Below are 18,018 nucleotides of genomic sequence, written 5' to 3'. Positions count from 1 at the left end.
CTCCCTTTGCCTAAGTCTCTGCCTCTTTGTGTGTGTGTATCTCATGAATAAATAAATAAAACCTTTAAAAAGAAAAAAAGAAAGAAAATCTCATTTACAACTCCACCAAAAAAAAAAAAATACCTAGTAATAAATTTAACCAAGGAGGTTAAAGATCTATACCCTAAAAACTACAAAACACTGATGAAAGAAATTAAAGCCAACACAAATGGAAAGACATTCCATGCTCATGGATTGAAGAATTAATATTTTTAAAACATCCAGACTACCTAAAGCAATCTATAGATTTAATGCAATTCCTATATCAAAATACCAATAACATTTTTCAGAGGTAGAATAATCCTAATATTTGTAATGGAACCACAGAAGATCCTCAACAGTCAGTCTTCTTGAGAAAGAACAAGAAAGATGGAGATACCACACTCTCAGATTTCAACATACAGCAAGCTGGGATGTGTCAGGCTCCCTGCTCAGCAGGGCGTTTGCTTCTCCCCTCTCCCTTTGCTCAGGCTTATTCTCTCTCCCTTTCTAGTAAGTAAAGTAAGTAAGTAAGTAAGTAAGTAAGTAAATAAATAAATAAATAAATAAATAAGAGGGGCACCTTGTGGCTCAGTTGGCTAGGCAAGTTGGTTGCTTTCTTGGTTTTGGCTCAGTTCATGATCTTGCAGTTGTGGGATCAAGCCCGACATCAGGCTCTGCACTGAGCACAGAGTCTGCTTTAAAATCTCTCCCTCTCCCTTATGCTCATTTACTCTCTCTAATAAATAAATAAAATCTTAAAAGAAAAAGATATACCACCAAGCTATAATCATCAAAATAGTATGGTACTAGCACAAAAACAGACACATACATCAATGGAACAGAGAACCCAGAAATAAGCCCATATTTATAAGGTCAATTAATCTATGACAAAGGATCCAAGAATATATATGGGAAAAGATAGTCTCTTCAATAAATGGTGCTAGGAAAACTGGATATCTACATACAAGAGTATGAAACTGGGCTCTTTTGTAACACCATACACAAAAATAAACTCAAAATGGAGTAAAGATCTAACTGTAAAACATGAAACTGTAAAACTCCTGGAAGAAAACATAGGCAGTGATTTCTTTGGTATCGAACTTAGCAACGTTTTTCTGGGTATGTCTCCTCAGACAAGAAAACAGAAGCAGAAAATAAACCACTGGGACTACATCAAAATAAAAAGTTTCTGCACAGCAAAGGAAACCATCAACAACACAACAAAACAATCTACTGAATGTAAGATATTCTGATAAAGGGTTAATGCCCAAAAATATATAAAGGACTTACACAACCATCAAAAAATAATCTGATTAAAAATAGCAGAGGACATGAGTAGACATTTTTCCAAAGACACAGAGATGCCAAAGAGACACATGAAAAGATGTTCAACATCATTCATCATCAGGGAAATGCAAATCAAAACTATAATGAAATATCATCTTATACCTGTTCAGAATGACCAAAATGAAAAGGACAAGAAATAAGTGCTGGCAAGCATGTGGAGAAAAAGAAACCCTCTTGCATGGTTGGTGGGCATTTAAACTAGTGCAGCCACTGTTGAAAATAGTTGAAGGTTGCTCAAAAAACTAAAAAAATAGAAATACCAATAATTCCATAATTTCTTAGGGTATTTACCCTAAGAAAACAAAACACCAATTCAAGAAGATATACACACCCCTATGTTTATTGTAGCATTATTTACAACAGTCAAGATATAGAAGCAAACCAAGTGCCCATCAATATACAATGAGGATATATATGTGCATATGTACATACATATTTACAATGGAACATCACTCAGCAATAAAAAAGAATAAGAACTCGCCATTTGCAAGAACATGGAGGGACTTAAAGAGTATTATGCCAAGTGAAACAACTCAGAAAAATGCTGTATGATTTCACTTATGTCTGGAATCTAAACAAATGAATAAACAAAACAGAAACGGGCCCATAAATACAGAGACAATATGGCTGCCACAGAGGAAGGAATTAGGGGGATGGGCAAAATGGGTAAAGGAAAGCGGGAGATACAGGCTTCCAATTTGGAAAGAGCAAGTCACAGAGATGAAAGGTACGATATAAGGAATATAGTCAATGGTATTTTAATAGCATTTGTACAGTAGATAGATGACAGCTATACTTACGGTGAGCATAACAGAGTCGAATCACTTACTATATGCCTCAAACTAATGTAATACTGTGTCAGCTATACTTTCATTTTTAAAAAGGGAGAGGGGAAGAGAAAGGTCCACTTATGTAACAGAAGATGGTCTACTCTTCTTTCACTCCTTTGAGTCAGAAGTTTCTCCCATAAGAGTGGGGGAAGGAAGAACAACTCCTGAGGTTCTTTTCTAACTTTAGCTGATAGGTTTGGGTGTTGGTACCCCAAAGCAAAACCAGTTTTCAAGGATTCCAAGTGTAAGAGCTAACACCCTATCCACTCACATAAAAGAGAAGCCTATCAATAAATAAGCCCCTTATAGTCTCATCTTAAATATGAAACAGTAACAAAAAATCATCCAACATCAAAGGAAAATCTAAGGCATGACACAGAAAAATTTACATTAAAAAACTGGCCCTGGAACACCCAGGTGGCTCAGTGGTTGAGTGTCTGCCTTCAACTCAGGTCATGATCCTGGGGTCCTGGGATGGAGTCTTGCATCAGGCTCCCCACAGGGAGCCTGCTTCTCCCTCTGCCTATGTCTGCTTCTCTCTGTCTCTCATGAATAAATAAATCTTAAAAAAAAATAAAAATTAATAAAAATTAAAAACTGGCCCTGAAGATAGTGTTGAGGTTATCTTCTAGAATCCTGGACCACCTGAGAGCATAAGTGTGAGAAGAGAAACAGGCATTTTAGTCCTATAAGGACTCAGAAGTTTACTTCCTAGTAACACCCTCAAAGGAAATCACTCTAGAATGCGCACTGGCAAAACAAGAATGAAAACCGAGAAAGCATAAAAGATGAGATTTAAGAGATAAAAGATACAACCTGGGAGAGCCATGAAAGGGAATTCTAGCAGGCCAGTTGTTTGGCAAGTCCAGGGAACCAGCAGTCTTGACTGAGCCGGTAGGGAGGTCTCCAAGACAGCATGCTCCAGGAAAAAAGAATTCTGACTAAGGACATAATAAAGGAGCAGACAGGTGGAGGGGAGAAAGTATTTTGAATGTGTTGGGGAAGAGAGGTAAATGTACAAGAGAATCATAATCCAAATATTAAGCAAAAGCCAAACTCAGAACAATAACAACAACAACAACAACAAAAAAATCAAAAGAAAAAAAGAAAAGAAAAAAGTAGCCAGAAAGAGGGGCTCCTGGCTGGCTCAGCCAGTGGAGCATGTAACTCCTGATCTTGGGGTTGAGGTAGAGCCCTAAGCTGGGTATAGAGATTACTTAAAATCTTAAAAATAAATAAATAAACAAAAAAGAATGAGGGGGACACCTGGGTGGCTCAGCAGTTGAGCTTCTGCCTTCGGCTCAGGGGGTGATCCCAGAGTCCTGGGATCGAGTCCGACATCGGGCTTCCTGCATGGAGCCTGCTTCTCCCTCTGCCTGTGTCTCTACCTCTCTCATGAATATAAATAAAATCTTAAAAAAAAAAAAAAAAGAATGAGGGAATAATGAAGAAAGCATATGCTTCTTTCTGCAAAAGAAAAAACTATAAAAGGCAGCATCATTTTGACCAATTAGAGAATGTAAGAAAGGAGAATTCATTTTGGCATTTTCTCTCGGGATCTTTACCAGGGTTTCCTAACTATGGCTAGAGGGAAAAGAAACAAAATCCTAGCCATTGTAAACTTGCCTCTACTGTGAAAAAGATGTACGTAGTTATATCATATAACAAATGCTATTATTCTTGTTCAGCTTTTGCAATCAACCAATAGTAAAAAGTGTAACAGCCCTCATAAGGTTACAAAAGAACATAAACATTACCAATTTTTTAAAAGACTTTATTTATTTATTCATGAGAGACAGAGAGAGAGAGAGAGAAAGAGAGAGAGAGAGGCAGAGACACAGGCAGAGGGAGAAGCAGGCTCCATGCAGGGAGCCCGACGTGGGACTCGATTCTGGGTCTCCAGGATCACGCCCTGGGCTGAAGGCGGCGCCAAACCTTTGAGCCACCAGGGCTGCCCACATTACCAATTTTTAAGTTCACCTGAATAGAAGCTAAAGGAATGTGTTAAGAAGGAAAAGGAAGGGGATCCCTGGGTGGCGCAGCGGTTTGGCGCCTGCCTTTGGCCCGGGGCGCGATCCTGGAGACCCGGGATCGAATCCCATGTCGGGCTCCTGGCGCATGGAGCCTGCTTCTCCCTCTGCCTGTGTCTCTGCCTCTCTCTCTCTCTCTGTGTGACTATCATAAATAAATAAAAATTAAAAAAAAAAAGGAAAAGGAAGAAAAGATGTGGCATTGATTGCCTCACCTTATCAAATACAGACTCAATATGCTGTCCTTAAGTTCATAAAGCAGAAATAAAAAGTCACAAAGGTAACCAACAGAACAATTTAAAATAGTGACATAAGGGATGCCTGGGTGGCTCAGACAGTTAAGCGTCTGTCTTCAGCTCAGGTCATGATCCCAGGTTCTGGGATCCAGTCCCACAATGGGCTCCTTGCTCAGCAGACAGCCTGCTTCTCTTTCTGCCTGCAGCTCCCCCTGCTTGTTGCATCCTCTCTCGCGCGCTCTCTCTGACAAATAAAATATTAAAGAACAACAACAAAAAAAAAACAGAATAGCAATATAACTGTATCAGAAGTAGAGCAAAGACAACAGTACCTGTGGTTAACTAAACTCTCACCTAATATCTACCAAGGTTAATTAAATTCTCAATCTAACACCTGAAGTTGATAAAAAGAAACTTGTCCAACTATATTTTAAAATACTGAATTATCTACCAGAAAAATTCAACACTAAACAGGTAAAAGTCTGGAGAGCAGAACTGAGATAAAAAGGGATAGGGAAGAAGACGGCTGCTTTTCTTTTATAACTTCACTTGTACTCTTTGATTTTTAACCTTACATGAGTACATCTTTTTAACAGCTAAAAGCTTTTTAAAAATATTTTTATTGAGGTTCGATTTGCCAACATATACTATGACACCCAGTACTCATCCTGTCAAATGCCCTCCTCAGTGCCCATCACCCAGAGAAGCTGGTTTTATTTTTTTAATAAATTTATTTTTTATTGGTGTTCAATTTGCCAACATACAGAATAACACCCAGTGCTCATCCCGTCAAGTGCCCCCCCTCAGTGCCCTCCTCCCCTTCCACCACCCCTAGTTCGTTTCCCAGAGTTAGGAGTCTTCCATGTTCTGTCTCCTTTTCTGATATTTCCTACCCATTTCTTCTCCCTTCTCCTCTATTCCCTTTCACTATTATTTATATACCCCAAACGAATGAGACCATAAAATGTTTGTCCTTCTCCGATTGACTTATTTCACTCAGCATAATACCCTCCAGTTCCATCCACATCGAAGCAAATGGTGGGTATTTGTCATTTCTAATGGCTGAGGAATATTCCATTGTATACATAGACCACATCTTCTTTATCCATTCATAAAAGCTGGCTTTTTAAAGACACTTTATAAGAAAAAAGAGGCTTCCTGGGTGGCTCATTTAAGTGACAGACTCTTGATTTCAGCTCAGATCATGATCTCAGGGTCATGAGACGGAGCCCTACAGTGGGCTGTGTATGGAGCTTAAGATTCTCTCTCTTCCTCTCCCTGTCCCCACCCTACATCATTCCACTGTGAGCACACACACCCATGCATTTTTTTCTCTAAAAAAAAAAAAAAAGGAACAAAGAAAACCAAAATTTTATTTTAACACATGAAAATTACACTTTGATGCTTTCATTCTGTGAATATTTTTGTTCTGTTTTAAAGATTTAAAAGTGTGTGCCAGGATGTCTGGCTGGCTCTGTTGGAGGAGCATGTGACTCTATCTCAGGTCGTGAGTTCAAGCCCCACATTGGGTGCAGAGATTACTAAAAATAAAAAAATTAAAATAGGGGCACCTGGGTGGCTCAATCAGTTAGGTCTGCCTTCAGCTCAGGTCATTACCCTGGAGTCCCAGGATAAAGTCCCACATTGCGCCCCAAATCGCGCTCCCTGGTCAATGAGGAGTCTACTCACTTCTCCCTCTGCCCCTCACCCCACTCATGCACATGTGCCCTCGCTAATAAATAAAATCTTAAAAAATAAAAATATGTATATACATATATGCTTTTCACTGTTATGGGAAAAATTTCTCCACTTCACAAAATGTCATTGTTTCAATTTTCCTACAGATAAAAACATCAGTAGAACTATGATTAGTACAAAAATGCTGCGGAATTGAACACTAAAATGGCAACCTGAAGATGGGCACAAATTATTTGATTACTTACACAATCACCAAAACAGCAGCAACATTACTTGCCAGTAAATACCTTTCTCCTTTTAACACTAGAGTGGACTCACCATTTAATTCTTTTTTTTTTTTTAAGGGTTTATTTATCCATGAGAGACAGAGAGAGAGAAAGAGAGAGGCACAGACAGACACAGGCAGAGGAAGAAGCAGGCTCCATGCAGGGAGCCCAAAGTCGGACTCGATCCCCAGTCTCCAGGATTGCGCCCTGGGCTGAGGGTGGCGCTAAACCGTTGAGCTACCCGGGCTGCCCTCACCATTTAATTCTTAAAGGGGTTTTTAAAGAACTCCAAGTACGTCTTTAAAAGAGAAACAACTGGGCAGCCCAGGTGGCTCAGCGGTTTAGCGCTGCCATTGGCCCAGGGTATGATCCTGGAGACCTGGGATCGAGTCCCACGTCAGGCCCCCTGCATGGGGCCTGCTTCTCCCTCTGCCTGTGTCTCTGCCTCTTTCTGTGTGTGTCTCATGAATAAATAAAATCTTCAAAAAGATAAAAATATAAATAAAAGAAACCACTTAAGTTGTAGTTATCAATTTTAACTTTAAAAATATGCTTTTCAAGTATTTAATAGGCTAATTTAAATAATGAAAAAATCTTTCACTTAACGTCAAAAATCATGGTGCAACAGAGGCAAATATCACCATAAAATGGAGATTTACATTTTACACACAAGTTTACTAGAATGTTCACTAGAACAGTATAGACAACAGTCTTTCCTTCCTCTCCTCTAATTTATTCTATCCAGAAATAACTAGTGTTTTTCAGTTTGATATATATTCTCTCACTCTCCTTGTACATACATACACACACACACACACACACACACACACACTTAAAAGCTTGTTTTAACCAAAGGCATCATGGCAGCGTTTTAGCGCCGCCTTCAGCCCTGGGCGTGATCCTGGGGCCCTGGGATCGAATCTGGTTCTGGACTTCTCCCTCTGCCTGTGTGTGTCTCTCGTGAATAAATAAATAAGATCTTAAAAAAAAAAAAAAAAAAAAGGCATCAAATGATTACTATGCTCAATAATAGTATACTGTACACATTTCAAGACAAAAATATCTTCCCTAGTTTACTGTTTGCTAACTGCCTTAGTAATTTCTAATGGTTGCAGGGTATCCAAGTAAACGAAATGTTACATATGAAACCATCTGAAAAATAACATTCCACCTCCTAGGTTATAAGCAGTCTAATGGTTACAAAGTCACATCTTAAAAACATGGTCTCCCACTCTAATTCTTCACATCAAAATCATTGTCAATTTTACAGTTCTCCAAAAATTATTACTATATGATCAATGAAGTAGACAAGATTAGCAAGAATATGTAATTTATCAAAAATTATTAAAAACAAAAAACCTCTTTAATATGCTAATAATAAACGGAATTGGTGAAAACATAAAAACAAGAGTCAAGACCAAACTCATAAATCAAGAGGTACTTAAAAGAACAAGAGTGCAGAAAAATTAACCTTTTTCCACTTAAGCTTCATTTTTATAGAAATTAAACATAAATTGTAAGTAAATTTATTTCTAAAAAACCCACAATCAAAAAAGCCTGAATTGTTTACATTAAAAATCTTTAATCAACAAAATATTATAATACAAACTTTTAAATAGCATTATTTTTAAAACTTGAAGTTTTAAGAAATGGTTATTTGGTTTATTAGTTGAATAGCTAGCCCTGATTTTTAAACATATAATCCTTATTTATATAGCCAAACACAATAATTGCAAAAATGTTACTCTCCTTTCTTAAAGGAAAAAAATGTTACCCTATTCCAAAAGATTTGTATAAAATTGCTTAAATACATTCACTGGAAAATGGAAAACCAAGAATCATTAACACTCAACAGATGTTTAACGTATTGTTTATATAACACAATTATTTTGTGAGTAAACAGGTTCTACATAAAATCAATCACCTTCATAATGGTTGCTAGGACTTCTTTAAAAGATGTAATCCTGCATAGTATACAAAATAAACCCACGCTAGTAGGAGGATTATTTTAGATGCCTGTAAAAGATTACCTATCTTTTTGTTTAATCTGTATCCGTATTAATCCATACATACTATTACTCACCTTTTCAAACACAGTCATCTTTACTTTTTTCCTAACTATAAAATACACACCCCTTTAAAAAATCTTGGAAATCTTGAAAAATAAAAAAATAAAAATTGTAACCCCACTTCTCGTACATATTTGTCCAGTCATTTATCCACACAGATATACATACATCAAATCTCTTATGAAATTTGGGATCTAGAAAAATAAGTGCATTTTTAATGGTTGAATTGAGACACCTGGGTGGCTCAGTGGTTCAGGGTCTGTCTTTGGCTCAGGGCATGATCCCGGAGTCCCGGAATCAAGTCCCACGTCGGGCTCCCTGCATGGAGCCTGCTTCTCCCTCTGCCTGTGTCTCTGCCTCTCTCTCTCTCTGTCTCTGTCTCTCATGAATGAATAAATAAAATTTTTTTTTTTTAAAAAAGGTTGAATTGATCAAATCCCAAAAATCATAATCATGCCATCACCAAAGCACAGCAACATTCTTATTAGTTCTAAAAATTAGTCTATTTACTTATCTACATGTACTTTTGTAAGGTTTAAAATGTTAGACTTGACTTTCAGTACCATCTACCTGGGGTAGGAGAGAAAAAGCACAGGCACTGAGAGAAAAAGGCCTAGGTTTCAAATCTTGAGTTTCTAAATTACCAAAAATAGGACCTTGAGTAAATTACAAAACGATTCTGTTTATCAGATGAAAATAACTGCACCTACCAAACAGAGGTTGTTCAGAGGATTAAATAAAACGTTATGTGTGAAGGGAGCACCCAATGCCTGGCATATAACAATACCTCCACAATATTAGTTCTTTCCTTCTCATCCAAAAGAAAAAAACGGAGGCGTGAATGCAAAACAACAATTAAAAGACGTCTACACATAAATACTGTAAATGTACTTGAAAAGATGTTATTTTACCAGAGCTTTTTTACTCAATTGTAATTTATTTCACAATGCACTTAGCCAGCGACAACGCAGGGTATTACTGCACCAAAAATTTTACTTCGGGAAAAAAAAAAATATTTTAAGTGCATTTCTCCTAAGTTGGCTATCTGAAATCATCGCTCACAAGAGGGAAGAATGCAAAGAACTCCTCTTGTATTAGTGTATCAGGAGTTAAAACGCTGACGACTGAGAATTTCCTTTAAGGAAAATTAAAGGATGAAAGAAAACTCTCGATTTCCCCCCCCTCCCAGTGACAAGTTTGGGAATGAACAAGACAATAATTTCTTTTTTTATTATTTTTTATTATAAATTTATTTTTTACTGGTGTTCAATTTGCCAGCATCTAGCATAACCCCCAGGGCTCATCCCGTCCCCCAGTCACCCGCACCCCCACCCCCCGCCCCCCTCCCCTCCCTTCCCCCACCCCTAGTTCGTTTCCCAGAGTTAGGAGTCTCTCATGTTCAAGACAATAATTTCTAACAATTTAGGAAATGCCACGGACGTAAGAACACATGGGCGAAAAGGTAAGTTTGAATCTGCTTCCTGCGTAGGTCCGGGAGCGTAGGAATAAGACTTAAAACCCTGAGGTCTTTGGACAAAACTGAGGGATGAGACAGAGGGAGAAGGGGAAGACGGTCTATAAAAGTCAGAGGCAGAAAAAAACAATGGGAGGGAGAGGGAGCAGACGAGAAACGCTCCAGAGCCCGGCTCGGGTGCAGCGGCTGCACTTGCAGGAAAGCCAGAGTTGCGGAGCTGAGAAAATGAGGAAATCCCGGCGCCCTGCGAGGGAGGACCCGGGGCTGCGGCGGAAGGACAGCGCGGGGCAGCCCGACCGGGGGCGAGCGGGGACAGCGTGCAGCCGCGGGACCCGAGAGCCAGGACAAGGCTGCGCGCAGGGTGCCGAGACGCAGCGGCCCCCGCGGTCGGCCAACGAGGGGGAAAACCAGGAGGGGACGGCGGGGCCAGGGCGGCCCGCGGCGACGCGGTACCTGCAGAGATCGTCCAGGACGCTGCCGGGAATCTCCACCCGTTTGGTCTCCATGATGAGGACCCACAGCAGGAGCAGGGCATCCCGGCTCCGCGCGGCCGGGACCGAGGGTGCGGCACGGAGACTCCGGCTCTCCCGAGAGCGGGCAGCGGCGGCGGCGCAGGCGGCGCAGGCGGCGGCGGCGGCGGCGTCTCCGGCGACGACGAGCGGAGGGAAGAGGCGGGACCCGCTCGCTTCCGTCCGGCGACCTCAGCCGGACCCGGGGGCGGGGCCAGAGCGCGGGGCGGAGCCGCGGGAGTCACGCCCCCGCTCTGCTTGAAAGGCCCAATAGGCAGCTGGAGAGCCGGAGCCCGAGCACGCGAGGCCAATGAAGCGTCTGTTTATTGGTCTGTCGTCTCCAATCCGTCTCCAAGCAGCTCGGCTGCGGCTCAGAAAACCAGCTTCCCGCCGCCTCGGAGCCCGGGGGGCCCGCGCACGCGCGCTGAGCCGCCTTTGCGCTCCCGGCGGGTCCGGGCGGCTCCTCGCGCACGTTTGCCGGGGTCTGAGCCGCCCGTCGGTGACTAGGCAGGCCCTCGCGGTCCTCCAGGGCCAGCCCCCAGGACGGTCCTGCGCGGCGCGCGTGTGCGATTACCGTCGCCGAGTGTCCCGCACAGGTACCCGTCGTCGCCCCATTCCTTTCAGGCCTCGCCAAGGGCCGTACCTCCTTTGACTACAAACACCTGAAGGGAGTTCTCCTTTTCCCTGGTGACCTACCTCTGCCTCTCCTCAGGCGACCCAGACAAAACTTTATCCCAGTCTCTGACACCTCGTGAGATCTGAGGAAATTCCGATTGCACCTGAACTCGGGATCTGCGTCTACTTCCTCCGCCACTCCAACCTGCTGCTCCTCGGTGATTCCTCATGCTGCTTAGTGGAGCCCAATCCATTTAGGATCTTGAAGAAAAATCTAGGTCTAGTCAGTTTTTTATCTATGTATTTAGATTGCATTTATTTGTTCATGAGAGACTTAGCCAAAGGGAGAAGCAGACTCCTTGCTGGGGGGCTGATGCGGAACGTGACCCAGAACCCCTCGGTCGTGACCTAAGCTGGAAGCACAGCTCCACCACCGAGCCACCCAGGCGCCCCCCGTTTGGGCTCCGACCTCCTTTTATATCCGCTCCACAGCAACCCACACGCACACCTGCTCACTCACGACTTTAATTCATTCTACCATTTAATCTTTCATCTTTTTCTTAATAAATGTCCTTTGTCATTACAACAGGTTCTCATTTCTCCTCATTAGTGCAAGAGCTGCAGAACCAGTACCTCTGCCTCCATCCTCGGCCTGTACAGCTGCCCAAGTTTTATTTTCTCTTGTTCAGATGTGAGCAGGTTCCTATTATTTACCTTCTGCTAACTCCCCTATATCAGCTTCTGATGTATGCTCAAACCCAAACTTGGTATAAGAATCCTGCTAGCATCTATTTTACTCTCCTGTTTTTCATCTGTTTTCCATCTTTTTGCACCTTATTGGAGAACTCTTCAAATCTATCTTCCAGCCATATTCTGTTTTTACTTTTCTGGAGTTTTCTCTTGTTTTTCAAATGTTTCTTCATGGTGGTGTCATAGCCTTGCTTCGTAGATTTCTTGTCCCTATGAAGATATTAACAATACATTTTTAGAGGCACCTGGGTGACTCAGTTAAGCGACCGACTCTTGATTTCAGCTCAGGTCATGATCTCAGGGTCATGAGATCGAGCCCTGTGTTAGGCTGTGTGCTGAGCGTGGAGCCTGCATAAGATTCCCTCTCTGCCCCTCTCTTCCTCTTTAAAAACAAAACAAAAACCAATATATTTCTGAAGTTTTCTTCTTCCTGAATAGTCTTTTCTTCCTCTCAGCTGCTTTTTGCTATTAATTTGGTCTCCATCTATCATACTGGGAGTTTTCTGGTGGTCCTCAACTATTCCCTCAAACTTAAGAGTATATAACTAGGGGCACCTGGGTAGCTCAGTTGGTTAAGCATCTGCCTTCAGTTCAGGTCATGGTCTCAGGGTCCTGTGATTCAGCCCCGTGCTCAGCAGGAAAACTGCTTTCCCTCTCCCTCTGCTTCTCCCCGCCCCCCCACAACTTGTGTGCATGCTTTCTTTCTCTCTGTCTCTGTCTCTCCAATAGATAATAAAAATAAAATCTTTAGAAAAAAAGAGTACGGGACACCTGGGTGGCTCAGTGGTTTGGTGCCTGCCTTCACCTCAGGGAGTGATCCTGGGGTCCTGGGATCCAGTCCCACGTCGGGCTCCCTGCATAGAGCCTGCTTCTCCCTCTGCCTGGGTCTCTGCCTGTGTGTGTGTGTGTGTGTGTGTGTGTGTGTGTGTGTGTGATGAGTGAATAAAATCTAAAAAAAAAAAAAGTACATAACTAAAAAACTGGAGTTAAGTGCTATGAAAGCTGATTGGAGGGATGCCTGGGTGGCTCAGTGGTGGAGCGTCTGCTTTCAGCTCAGGGCGTGATCCCAAGGTCTGGGGATCGAGTCCCATATTGGGCTCTTTGCATGGAGCCTGCTTCTCCTGTATCTCCTTGTCTCTGTGTCTCTCATGAATAAGTAAATAAAATATTTTTTTAAAAAGCTGATTGGAAGTTTCCAGCATGTAGGTCGAACTTGTTTCCTGATGGCTTCACTGTAGGGCAGTCTGCCTCCAGTGGGAACACATGGCATCAATATCCATAGGTCTTTCTTTCCAGCTGGTCAAATTCTCTAAAGAGAAAATCCTTTCAGACCAAACTGTAAGTGTTCTGGGAGCCAAGTAGGGTAGCACAGGCAGGAGTCTTCTATTTGCTTTATTCAATCTCCCTGGCACACTACAAGTGTTAGTTTGGTTTCCTAGGAAGTGGACCCTGAGAAAAGGATTTGAGTCCAAGTAGTTTATGCAGAAGGTGATCCAGGAAAGAATGATAGCAGAGCAGGTGGTGAGTCAGAAAGGAAAGAAAGCCAAAAAATGGTTTATTATCAGGGAAATTAGCACTGGGTAATGGGAGCTGACCCAGCTGGAGGATTCTGGAGACCAGGGTAAAACACACACTATAGAATTATTTTGCTGAAGGGGAGAGGAAGATGGGGTATTTATTTATTTTATTGATTTTTTATTGGTGTTCAATTTACCAACATACAGAATAACCCCCAGTGCCCATCACCCATTCACTCCCACCCCCCGCCCTCCTCCCCTTCTACCACCCCTAGTTCGTTTCCCAGAGTTAGCAGTCTTTACGTTCTGTCTCCCTTTCTGATTTCCCACACATTTCTTCTCCCTTCCCTTATATTCCCTTTCACTATTATTTATATTCCCCAAATGAATGAGACCATATAAAGTTTGTCCATCTCGAATTGACTTACTTCACTCAGCATAATACCCTCCAGTTCCATCCCAGTTGAAGCAAATGGTGGGTATTTGTCATTTCTAATGGCTGAGTAATATTACATTGTATACATAAACCACATCTTCTTTATCCACTCATCTTTCGATGGACACCGAGGCTCCTTCCACAGTTTGGCTATTGTGGACATTGCTGCTAGAAACATCAGGGTGCAGGTGTCCCGGTGTTTCATTGCATCTGTATCTTTGGGGTAAATCCCCAACAGTGCAATTGCTGGGTCATAGGGCAGATCTATTTTTAACTCTTTGAGGAACCTCCACACAGTTTTCCAGAGTGGCTGCACCAGTTCACATTCCCACCAACAGTGCAAGAGGGTTCCCCTTTCTCCACATCCTCTCCAACATTTGTGGTTTCCTGCCTTGTTAATTTTCCCCATTCTCACTGGTGTGAGGTGGGATCTCATTGTGGTTTTGATTTGTATTTCCCTGATGGCAAGTGATGCAGAGCATTTTCTCATGTGCGTGTTGGCCATGTCTCTGTCTTCCTCTGTGAGATTTCTCTTCATGTCTTCTGCCCATTTCATGATTGGATTGTTTGTTTCTATGGTGTTGAGTTTAATAAGTTCTTTATAGATCTTGGAAACTAGCCCTTTATCTGATACGTCATTTGCAAATATCTTCTCGCAAACTGTAGGTTGTCTTGTAGTTTTGTTGACTGTATCCTTTGCTGTGCAAAAGCTTCTTATCTTGATGAAGTTCCAATAGTTCATTTTTGCTTTTGTTTCTCTTGCCTTCGTGGATGTATCTTGCAAGAAGTTACTGTGGCCGAGTTCAAAAAGGGTGTTGCCTGTGTTCTCCTCTAGGATTTAGATGGAATCTTGTCTCACATTTAGATCTTTCATCCATTTTGAGTTTCTCTTTGTGTATGGTGTAAGACAATGGTCTAGTTTCATTCTTCTGCATGTGGATGTCCAATTTTCCCAGCACCATTTATTGAAAAGACTATCTTTCTTCCAATGGAGAGTCTTTCCTCCTTTATCGAATATTAGTTGACCATAAAGTTGAGGGTCCACTTCTGGGTTCTCTATTCTGTTCCCATTGATCTATGTGTCTCTTTTTGTGCCAGTACCACACTTTCTTGATGACCACAGCTTTGTAGTACAACCTGAAATCTGGCATTGTGATGCCCCAGATGTGGTTTTCTTTTTTAAAATTCCCCTGGCTATTCGGGGTCTTTTCTGATTCCACACAAATCTTAAAATAATTTGTTCCAACTCTCTGAAGAAAGTCCATGGTATTTTTTTTTTTATGATAGTCACACAGAGAGAGAGAGAGAGGCAGAGACATAGGCAGAGGGAGAAGCAGGCTCTATGCACCAGGAGCCCGACGTGGGATTCGATCCCGGGTCTCCAGGATTGCGCCCTGGGCCAAAGGCAGGCGCTAAACCACTGCGCCACCCAGGGATCCCGGTTTTCTTTTTTAAAATTCCCCTAGCTATTCGGGGTCTTTTCTGATTCCACACAAATCTTAAAATAATTTGTTCTAACTCTCTGAAGAAAGTCCATGGTATTTTGATAGGGATTGCATTAAACGTGTAAATTGCCCTGGGTAACATTGACATTTTCACAATATTAATTCTGCCAATCCATGAGCATGGAATATTTTTCCATCTCTTTGTGTCTTCCTCAATTTCTTTCAGAAGTGTTCTATAGTTTTTAGGGTATAGATCCTTTACCTCTTTGGTTAGGTTTATTCCTAGGTATCTTATGCTTTTGGGTGCAATTGTAAATGGGATTGACTCCTTAATTTCTCTTTCTTCAGTCTCATTGTTAGTGTATAGAAATGCCACTGACTTCTGGGCATTGATTTTGATCCTGCCACGCTACCAAATTGCTGTATGAGTTCTAGCAATCTTGGGGTGGAGACTTTTGGGTTTTCTATGTAGAGTATCATGTCATCGGTGAAGAGGGAGAGTTAGACTTCTTTGCCAACTTGAATGCTTTTAATGTCTTTTTGTTGTCTGATTGCTGAGGCTAGGACTTCCAGTACTATGTTGAATAGTAGTGGTGAGAGTGGACATCCCTGTCTTGTTCCTGATCTTAGGGGAAAGGCTCCCAGTGCTTCCCCATTGAGAATGATATTTGCTGTGGGCTTTTCGTAGATGGCTTTTAAGATGTTGAGGAATGTTCCCTCTATTCCTACCCTCTGAAGAGTTTTGATCAGGAATGGATGCTGTATTTTGTCAAATGCTTTCTCTGCATCTAATGAGAGGATCATATGTTCTTGGTTTTTCTCTTGCTGATATGATGAATCACATTGATTGTTTTATGGGTGTTGAACCAGCCTTGTGTCCCGGGGATAAATCCTACTTGGTCATGGTGAATAATTTTCTTAATGTACTGTTGGATCCTATTGGCTAGTATCTTTTTGAGAATTTTTGCATCCATGTTCATCAGGGATATTGGTCTGTAATTCTCCTTTTTGGTTGGGTCTTTGTCTGGTTTTGGAATTAAGGTGATGCTGGCCTCATAGAACGAATTTGGAAGTACTCCATCTCTTTCTATCTTTCCAAACAGCTTTAGGAGAATAGGTATGGTTTCTTCTTTAAACGTTTGATAGAATTACCCTGGGAAGCCAACTGACCCTGGATTCTTGTGTCTTGGGAGGTTTTTGATGACTGCTTCAATTTCCTCCCTGGTTATTGGCCTGTTCAGGTTTTCTATTTATTCCTGTTCCAGTTTTGGTAGTTTGTGGCTTTCCAGAAATGCGTCCATTTCTTCTAGATTGCCTAATTTATTGGCATATAGCTGTTCATAATATGTTTTTAAAATCGTTTGTATTTCCTTGGTGTTGGTAGTGATCTGTCCTTTCTCATTCATAATTTTATTAATTTGAGTCTTCTCTCTCTTCTTTTTAATAAGGCTGGCTAATGGTTTATCTATCTTATTAATTCTTTCTAAGAACTAAAGAACTAACCCCTGGTTCTGTTGATCTGTTCCACAGTTCTTCTGGTCTTGATTTCGTTGAGTTCTGCTCAAATCTTTATTAACTGTCTTCTTCTGCTGGGTGTAGGATCTATTTGCTGTTTTTTCTCTAGCTCCTTTATGTGTAAGGTTAGCTTTCGTATTTGAGTTCTTTCCAGTTTTTGAATGGATGCTTGTATTGCGATGTATTTCCCCCTTAGGACTGCTTTTGCTGCATCCCAAAGATTTTGAATGGTTGTATCTTCATTCTTATTAGTTTCCATGAATCTTTTTAATTCTTCCTTAATTTCCTGGTTGACCCTTTCATCTTTTAGCAGGATGGTCCTTAACCTCCACGTGTTTGAGGTCCTTCCAAACTTCTTGTTGTGATTTAGTTCTAATTTCAAGGCATTATGGTCTGAGAATAAGCAGGGGACGATCCCAATCTTTTGGTTTCGGTTCAGACCCGATTTGTGACCCAGTATGTGGTCTGTTCTGGAGAAAGTTCCATGTGCACTTGAGAACAATGTGTATTCAGTTGAGTTTGGATGTAAAGTTCTGTAGATATCTGTGAAATCCATCTGGTCCAGTGTATCATTTAAAGCTCTCGTTTCGTTGGAGATGTTGTCCTTAGAAGACCTATTGAGTATAGAAAGAGCTACATTGAAGTCACCAAGTATAAGTGTATTATTATCTAAGTATTTCTTCACTTTGGTTATTAATTGATTTATATATTTGGCAGCTCCCACATTCGGGGCATATATATTGAGGATTGTTAAGTCCTCTTGTTGGATAGATCCTTTAAGTATGATATAGTGTCCCTCTTCATCTCTCACTACAGTCTTCGGGGTAAATTTTAGTTTATCTGATACAAGGATGGCTACCCCTGCTTTCTTTTGATGACCATTCAAATGGTAAATGGTTCTCCAACCTTTTATTTTCAGGCTGTAGGTGTCCTTCTGTCTAAAATGTGTCTCTTGTAGACAGCAAATAGATGGGTCCTGCTTTTTTATCCAGTCTGAAACCCTGCGCCTTTTGATGGGGTCATTAAGCCCGTTCACGTTCAGAGTTACTATTGAGAGATATGAGTTTAGTGTCACCATGATATCTATTCAGTCCTTGTTTTTGTGGACTGTTCCACTGAACTTCTTCTTAAAGGGGAATTTTAAGAGTCCCCCTTAAAATTTCTTGCAGAGCTGGTTTGCAGGTCACATATTCTTTCAGTTCCTGCCTGTCTTGGAAGCTCTTTATCTCTCCTTCCATTTTGAATGAGAGTCTTGCTGGA

General features: G+C 41.4%; 1 protein-coding gene across 1 annotated transcript in view; it reads right to left on the bottom strand.

The window, feature by feature from the left end:
• The window catches only part of DCP2 (decapping mRNA 2), a 49,457-nt gene extending 38,846 nt beyond the window's left edge, over positions 1-10,611 (bottom strand). The window contains exon 1 of the mRNA XM_077895353.1: positions 10,425-10,611. Coding sequence (XP_077751479.1) covers positions 10,425-10,477 — 53 coding nt within the window. The 5' untranslated portion in view covers positions 10,478-10,611. The remainder of the gene's footprint in view (positions 1-10,424) is intronic.
• Between the last annotated feature and the right edge of the window lie 7,407 nt (positions 10,612-18,018).

Source organism: Canis aureus, chromosome 4, assembly GCF_053574225.1.
Source record: "Canis aureus isolate CA01 chromosome 4, VMU_Caureus_v.1.0, whole genome shotgun sequence".
Classification (NCBI taxonomy): domain Eukaryota; kingdom Metazoa; phylum Chordata; class Mammalia; order Carnivora; family Canidae; genus Canis; species Canis aureus.
Note: the sequence above shows the minus strand (reverse complement) of the source record. Positions and strands in the feature narration are given on the sequence as shown.